We start from the raw sequence: 8,856 nt of genomic DNA on the forward strand, positions 1-8,856 counted from the left end.
AAGTGTTAAAGTTATCTTGCTGGAATGCAAATTGGCAGAGAGCCTGCAGTTAGATACACATCCTCAAATATTTTCTTCCCCTTTTTCTCCACCCCTGACGCCGCACGCACCCTTAGATGAGTCTCAAACACAAGTCAGACATGCAAAAAATTCACATCACCTTTATTCAAAACCCAAACACAGTATACAGTGTCAAGCAACAAAAAAAAAAAAGTGCTTTTAGAGTTACGCTTCTTCCGTCCCAAGCTCGTCTACAAGGATGGCATGAATATAAAAACTGAAACAGACTTGAGACAAGGCGTGTCACGGATAATGCTTGCATGATTGGGGCTTAGAAGAATGCTACTGAGGCGGTGAAAAGCCTACGATACACAGCAGAGTTGCTCAGGAGGAACAAAGCACTTCCCCGGCTTCATTGTTTCCAACAAAGCAGATCTGACTTTTTTTTTGTGTGTGTTTTCTACTCCAGCGCAACAGGGAACTGCTATGAAAATATGACAAACTTTAATCTAACCAGACCACATTTTATCTGCATGTTTAAGTTTGTTCACAACAGTGAAAATGTGTAATAGTTATAAAAAAAATGTAGCTTAGCAGACCTCAGTGAAATGACACAGCAATTACAATCTATTAAACTCTTAATAAGAAAAATAATAAAGCTTTGTAAAAAAAAAAGCTTTATATATTTCAGAGATATAAAACTTCTCTATTGTGAAACTCTTGAATAAAAAGACCAACAATATAATCACAATAAAACAAGTGCAGACTTAGTTGAGTCCCTTTTTTGTAAAGTTAGTTAAAAATAAAAGCCGTTTAGCTTCTGAAGAAGCACCAATCAAAATCTTTGGTAATAAAGTAATAGACGCACCAATCAGTAGCTTAGGATCAAAATTCATAATATTCCTCTGATCAGTTCTAATCAAACATTTCCTATTCATCAAATATATCACGACGAAAAACTCCAACACTTTTCAATCTTTAAATGCATCATTAACTTTGAAGCATAAATGAAGATAATCGAGAAATGCGATTATTTTATTTTGGTTTGAAAACTAAACAGTTTATCAAAGCATCTTCTGCAGATTTTTTTGTGTTGTATGAGTCTTAATTTTTAGAATAAAAGGATCTGAATCAGACCGTGAACCAGATAAAGCCTGATTGGTGCATCTCTAAATAAAATCTAAATGTACAAGTTTTGTTCGCTAACTCAAAAAGACTTTGTTAAAAAATATTTTGTGTGTTTTCTGTTTCTAGTTCAGGTTAGTCGCCTGAAGCGACCAACTGCAAATGTACAGGAACAATATTCTTTCAAAAAGTAGCTAGAAAAGTGCAAAACTAACATAAACTCAGAATTGGACACATTTAAATCCTCGCATCAGCAAAAACTGGTCACTTTAAATGAGTGATCAAACATAACATCACTCTACCACCAAAGTGTTGATTATCAGTCTTCTCTGTCAACTCTCTCCTCCATTGATGCAATAAAACCTGGTAAACCTTTAGATTTCTAAGGTAACTCAGAAATTATGGTGTTAATTTTTTCAGTTTAAAACAAGACTTAAGGGAATTGTTTTGTTTCCATTAAAAAAAAACAAACACTTGAGCTTAAAATGTGAAATGAAATTAATATTTCTTGATTTTGTTCTAACTGGCAAAAGTAAGTCAGTAGATGAGAAGATAACCACAGTTTTCAAGCCCCATAAAATCTCATCACAAGCCAAGAAAACCACAAATCTGTTTTTTTCTGCTTCATTTAAAGTTAGATGTTTTACTTTTTTATTTACTTGAACCTCTGTTGGTCCAACTTTTCTTCAAGTTGAATGCATAAAATGCTCAAAAACAAATTATCTTGAACTTGCAGCCAGATTCTGGATTATCAAGGCATAAAATCTGAATTTTAACCTCAGATATAAATGGAGGATCATGTTAGTTTTTTTCAGACGTTTCCCAACTTTTTGATACAGTAAGTACATCAAATCTTCACAACTGATAAAGGGAATCTGCGCTGCACTTCTCATCTACATCTCAGTAAATGTAAAAGAATTCATATTATAAACAGTTCTTGATAAAGCTGCTTTTGTTTGGTCCATTTTCTTGAGCCCCGTTTGATTCTTTGCTGGCACAGTGGAGGATCTGAGGGAAAGCTCTCCGTCCTGCTGGTGAAATAAAACTGCTCCTTTGGTTTTAGCACCGTGTCCACTTTAATCCACCCTCTGCAGGGTCTCTAGGTGAACAATACTTGGTTCTGTAAGCTTTTTTTTTTTTCAGTCCAGGCTGGCGGGGATTGCATCACTGAATGGCATACTTTGTCTCTAGTTCCTCGGCTGCTCGGCTCAGGTGAAGCTGTCTCAGTTTGCTTAAGAGCTCCTCCAAAACCTGCCGGTGTACAGTTTCAGCCTTTCCCCCTCCGACTGTCCGCGGTGCCCTCTGGGCCCAGACCCGCAGCATCTGGTAGTGAGCCTCCCGGCAGTACCTGTTGTCAATCTCTGCTTGCTCGATCTCTGTGTCCGTGACGCCGAGAGAGCGAACAAGCTGCTTCATCTGCTGCAAGGGAACCAGATCCAGCACTGAGTAGATGAAGTCGGGGACTGCAGAACAGGGGGTGGGGGGGAACACAAAGAGTCAACACAGTTGATTTTTTTTTTCCTGTTTTTTTATGAGTTGAAGTCAGTGGATGCCGTAATAGACTTACTCATTGGGACACAGTCAGGCAGCTTGGATAACTCCTGCTCAACAAAAGAGGTTTCGGCAGCCTCCTTCAGACTGGTTTCCACTGAAGTCTCATTAATACTCACCAGGAAATCCTAGTAGACAAGAAAACAAGTATTACTAACCATATATGCACACGAAACTGAACAAAGCAGCCACACACAGGACAGTCAGGATACCTTGCTCTGCTCCGTTTGCTGGGCAGATGATCTGGAGGACAGACTCAGCATCTTCTTATTGAACGAGCGTTTTGTGACGATGAAGGTGATTAAAATCCCCAAAACCAGCAAAACAACCAGAACTGAAAATCCGATGATCATATTGATAAACTGTGGGTGAGGATGGGCAGGACCTTGAGAAAGAGACAAAGATTATTCGTTAAAAAACATGAAATATTTTACTTTGTCGTATCTGTACTGCTGAATTGCTTCTTTAAATTGCATTCTTGCTGAATACAATTAGACCTTTTATGGGTTTTTAACATTATTACTACTCTTGTGAATGTACTAACACTCACAGCAGAACTGTTCATATTTAAGTGATAGACCAATGCAGTTGTGAAGAGAAAGGAAAATCATTCACTTGACATTAAAGATGTAATGTATATTTATTTGTTTTGTTTTAATTTGAGCAGCTTGGCACATCCAGAGACTGAAATATTTGTTCATTCTTCTTAGCTAAACATCTCAACCCTAGAGAGATTGAATGGACAGCCTGTGTAATCAAGTCGTGCCACTTATTCTCATACTTTGACTAGGTCATACGCACTGATTGTTTTCCTGCTTTTAGGTGAAGCTCCACTTTTCCAGGTTTTCTTTCAAGATAGCAGCATATTTAGCTTATGCACGTTTCTACCAACTCTGACCAACTTCCTGGTTCCTATCAGAGAAAACCATCTTCACAGCATGATACTGCCACCACCGTGCCATAGCCATTAGTCTCTCTCAACAGAGGCTTTCATCTTGTCTCTCTTCTTGATTTGCTGAGCTCATGATGAATAGACGTCCTGTCAACAGATTCTCTGTTCTCCTCCAGAGCTACCATCAGCTACTTATTTTTAGTCTTATTGCCTGATCTGTCAGTTCAGGTGGACATCTGCGTCTTGCAGAGTTGTTATTCTGTCCCCATTTTCAGATGATCAGTTGAAAAGTAATTCATCAGATATTGTTTGATAACCTAATTCTGCTTAAAACCTCTCCACAACTTTATCCCCAACATCTCTGCTGTGTTTGGGTTTTGTGATTTTATGTTTGCTCTGTAATGCTCCCTAACAAACCTCCTTCAAAGACCAGCTGTTGTTATGCAGAGCTTAAACTGCACACAATTGGTTGCAGTTAGCTTTATTTAGGGGTATCAGAGAAAAAGGGGCCGAATGCACATAAACGTACACCTGTCTTTCGAGTTCAATTTGAAAACAGAAAAACATTCAGTGCCGTTTTGTGTTTTGTGTTCTCACAGTAAAATCCCAAAGAAACGCAGTGAGGTTTGTGGCTATCATGAGACAAAACACGAAAAGGTCAAGGGACGAGAATGCCTTGTGTTGTACAAGGTTACCAGTAGTGACGGTCTTTGTCACAGGTTTGCTGATGTTGACAGAAACTACAGAAAAGGAGAACTGCCCCACCACCAAACACTACGGTCACAACTACCGCCTCTTCTGAGAATGCAGTTTTCCTTACAAAGGAGTCAAAACTGGGATATTACTTTTTCAAGAGTAGTTTTCTGGAAATTTTTCAAACTTTAAAAGTAGGCGTCCCAGAGTTTCAAAAGGAGAAGAAAACGTGAGTCAGTGTGAAGTTTGGAAACACTTCTGCTCTTAGAGGGACTGTGTGGTTGATGTCGGTGGCCGTGTCGGCGCTTACCTTTTGTCTGAGCAGGAGTTGTACAGTGTTGTGCGCACTTCAGAGAACAACTGTGAAGAACAAAGAGGATGTTTGAGAACACGGAGGGGAAGTAGCACGTCTTCATAGGAAGTGATTAACATAAAGGCTGACTTGCTTTTACAGCGTCCGCTCTGTAACTCTGCATCTACTATTTGAAAGACACCATCAGGCTTAAGTGAACGTCAAATAAAGCTCTACCAGTTTGGTAGGAAATGGACAGAAAACATCTGTAGATCTCATAAAGCTAAATTCCCTGAATGTGACTCGAGTTCTGCTTTGACATTTTATCCGATAATTAACACAAAAGCTCCAAAGAAACTAGTTCATATTTTTATAATCAGTTTATTTTTTCAAATATCTTTTTTTTATTTTTTTATTTTCCATTTAAATACAGAGGTTCTTTTTTTAAGGGCTTGAAAAATGCCAGTGAGCAACTTTCAGTGTGTCATAACTTCTCCTGTATTGCCAACAAATGGAAATGTTGAACAAAGTCGGACGTGAGACGCAAGTTTCAATTCTACAAAACAACTTCCCCAAATGAACGTGTCAACAAAAAAACTCCCATCAGAAGCAGAGAGAAGAGCGCTAACGTGAAAGCATGGCTGACTTACCGGCTGCAGGGCTCACACTTGCCCGTCTCTCTGGAAAAGTTCTCCTTGCAATCACACACAGTGTCGGTTTCATGTGTACCTGTGCAACACAAGTATTTATTTAAATAGGGTTCAAATAAAGTCCTCAACTGAGTGAAAGATTAATTTATAATTCAATACGATGTTAAGACTCACATGGCTGTACTTCGATCTCGTTCGGTCCACATTTTTTACATTTCAAACAGTCGTATGTTTCTGAATCAATGTTGTGTTTATAGTAGCCTTTTTTGCATTGACATTTAGTGTTGCTATCGTTTCGACATGGTGATACCTGATATTCATTGTTTGATTCTGTAGAAAAGCAAACAAGATTAAAATGAGTCAATTGAATTAATGCTAAACACAATTCCCACGCATTGCATTAGAAAAAGCTAATGTTGCTTTACCTTTGCACCTTCTGCATCTTCTGCAGGTAGGACTGAAGTTTATCTGGTCTGAGAATTCACCATCACTACAAGGCGTGCAGACACTAATTGTATTGCTGGTACATTTTTCTACTAGTTTAAAACCTGAGAGAAAAAACAAAACAAAACAAATCCAGTTAAAAAAAACCCTGAGATTTTTGTCTTTATTTGCCTGAATCATCGTAGGGTTACTGTACCAGGATGGCATTTGTTGCAACATATTCCATCTGTTTCATAGTGCCAGGGTTCACATGGCTTCTCTATCGTCAACACACCACTGCTCATTAGCTAAAACAAAGAACGTATAACAAGCATGAATTTGCAAACAGTAATTTCCACAAAAGTGTAACTTTTTTATGAACTTGGAGCCGTTCTCACCATCAGGAGCAGGAAGGTGAATGTACGTCTTCCTTGGTTTCCTATTCCCTCCATATTTCTGTGGATTTAATTCAGTCCATTTGAGACCACCTGAAAGAAAACAGTCTGTGAACGACACCTTCAATACAAGCTGTGTTTTATGCTGTAAAAGAATTAAAGAAAAACATTTGCTCTGGGAAATGTCACTGGAATATCGTACATTACCAGGAATCAGTACAAAAACATCTGCTTTTTGCATAAACCACATCAAAAGTCTCTTCCTGCGCCTCAGATGGAACTCACGATCTGCTTCTAATTCATGTTGCCTTTTCGTCTGCGCTTGAATGCTGAGTGAGTAAACGTCTGGCAACCATCAGCCCTCCAGAATCGCCTTCTTCCTACGAACATTCGCCCACTCACTCACTGTCACAGTCTGCCGAGCCTCAGGCCAATTAATTGTTACAAAAGCTTTTACCAGTGCAAACATGTTACTGTAAACTGGGAAATTTAAAACAGAAAATCATAAAACGCCGACTTTATGGTATTTTATTTGGTTACATTTCTAAGACCTATTTTTGAATGTTAAAATTACAACAACTTTTCAGGAGACTCTGGCTAAAAGTTATCCTGGTAGTTAAGGGGTAGTCTAAAACTTTTCAAGATTTATTTTTTATTTTTAAAAATAAATACAACTCTTTTGGCATCTTCACTTAGCATAAACCCAGCACAGTTGGTTCTCAGTAGCAGAAACTAAGAGTCTCTGATGGTCATGTGAACTGGGAGCAGAACATTTAAAACATTTCCAGAGTTTCTACCTGATAGAGACAATGTAAAAAAAACCCACATTAACTTAAACTGTTGTAATATTTTTGTTTTTAACACCACATTGTTTCTATATCAAAGATGCTTTAAATAAAAATAATCAGTGTGTGCAGCAGATTATTGCTGTTGCACTCCAGCGTCCATTTTTCTTAAATAATCTTTGGGTTCTTTGTAAATAATTATCCAATGCAAAAGGGGAAAAGCTTAATTAAAAAGCATCTTCATAAATCTGTGTGACTTTTTGACTTTTTCCAGATTGTAGAAGCCCACAATAGTTTGGTCCAGGTGTTCCCATCCACTAGCATTAGCTAGTCTGGATTCATATGATGATGCTGTAGTATTAACGACAACAGGAAAGATAATAAATATTTTAACGCATCCTCTCCTCTGTTCAAAAATAATGATTCCCTAACAATCTTGTCAACACCTGAAGCATCTAATAAGACAAAATCCAGAATGTGAGGAAAGTAAATGTTAAAATGAGGAGCTGTGCCTATCAGAGCACACATTATAATCCACTGTAGATTTAGTTTTAATCAACTGCGACAATCTGGTTATTTGTTGCACCATTTGATCTCAAGTGGATATAGATATTAAGAACTGTAAGAAGTGCAAAAAGAGTAATTTCAGGGTAATAGTTGTGGATTAAACGCCTTATTTACTCATTATTATACGTCACGTGTAATTTTTTATGTGAGATTAGTCACAGAATCAGTTCAGTCTACTTGAAGTAGTAATTATTATTTTCTCTAGAAACAGAGGAAACACGCAAACCAAATCAAAGCTGATGACAAAACACTGGATCTGATAAGTATGAGGTGTTTTTTTTTTTCCTTTTAACTGAGAATCTGGCCCAACAAAACTCGGAAGTTATAAAACAAATTCAATTTAAAGTTAACTCAATTATTATTTTTAACCACGTAAATGTTTATGCTGTAAATCCTCCGTAGATTTCTATCTAAAATGTTTGTTTTAGGGCCATAGAGATAAAACGTCTCACAGCAGATGTCACTTCTGCGCCACAGTTTGGCAGCCGCCACTTCCCTGTCGCGCTGCGCAAACTTCAGACTGTGGTACAAACTTTATCATAATAAAAACCCAACATCTCCAAAACCTTTTAGACTCCCACATTAAAACTACTCGCACAAACCCAGCGAACTCCGCTGGGAATATCTAAATATGCCAGAATTATAACTGTTTTCCCCATAGTTTCGGTTCAGGCACCGCATTACGCCCACTGCACCTTCATGATATGAATCGCTGTTCCCACAAACGTGCAGAAATATTTTACAGTGACTTACCTGAGGAATTTTCGTCAGAGCGATGGATCCCTCGGTGCTTTTCCTCCACACATCGGAAATCAGGGTTTGTTTTTCATTAAAAATGCCGTTTTCTGCTCTTTAACCCGGAGCGCTCAGCACTATCAGAGCTGCTGCTTGGCTCGCTGCTGAGGATGGAGGCGTGTTTAACCGGGAAATGGCTGCGCGACGAATGTATTTCAAGGAATAGTGAGACAGTGTGGCAAGAAGGCCAAAGAAAAAAAAAAAAAAAAACAACGCTGAAGAGTGGCTACATAGAGGTTGCGAAACATGCGCTGAGCTGAGGTCAGGTAATCAATCACATGACTGGAATAGGAATATAAATGAAAAAAAAAATCACAAAATCTTCCAGGGTATTCTCTCTAAATTTTGTACCCTTTTGTATTTTGACAAATGTCACTCTAAAATCCCAGGGCAAAATAAACATACATTTGTATGTGGCCAAAAATAAAATAATAACCCGGCAGTTTATTTCAAAAAGTGATATGTTTTAATAATTGACATCAAATATAAGTATTGATAATGTCTTACAATAAATGAAATCATCAAATTCAGTTAAGAAAATGTTAATTTATTGCTTGATAATTGATGATTTCATGTTTTTCTTTTATGAAAATCACTTTTTACTTCCTTGTTGCTGAAATGTGCTACACAAATAAACTTGACTTGACATCCCATCATTGCGAACTAAAAAAGTATTTAACAGTTCAAA

General features: G+C 37.8%; 1 protein-coding gene across 1 annotated transcript; it reads right to left on the minus strand.

The window, feature by feature from the left end:
- Positions 1-145: 145 nt before the first annotated feature.
- On the minus strand, positions 146-8,360 carry tnfrsf1a (tumor necrosis factor receptor superfamily, member 1a). Its single transcript, XM_008431440.3, has 10 exons — positions 8,127-8,360; positions 6,025-6,114; positions 5,844-5,934; positions 5,629-5,751; positions 5,378-5,533; positions 5,204-5,282; positions 4,572-4,621; positions 2,889-3,061; positions 2,693-2,804; positions 146-2,588 (listed from the first exon to the last, which is right to left on the minus strand). The coding sequence occupies exons 2-10, from the start codon at positions 6,076-6,078 to the stop codon at positions 2,290-2,292; spliced, it is 1,137 nt and encodes a 378-aa protein (XP_008429662.2). The 5' UTR covers positions 6,079-6,114; positions 8,127-8,360; the 3' UTR covers positions 146-2,289.
- Positions 8,361-8,856: the final 496 nt, after the last annotated feature.

The sequence above is a fragment of the Poecilia reticulata genome, chromosome 16 (genome assembly GCF_904066995.2).
Source record: "Poecilia reticulata chromosome 16, P_reticulata-male-v2, whole genome shotgun sequence".
NCBI classification, from domain to species: Eukaryota; Metazoa; Chordata; class Actinopteri; order Cyprinodontiformes; family Poeciliidae; genus Poecilia; species Poecilia reticulata.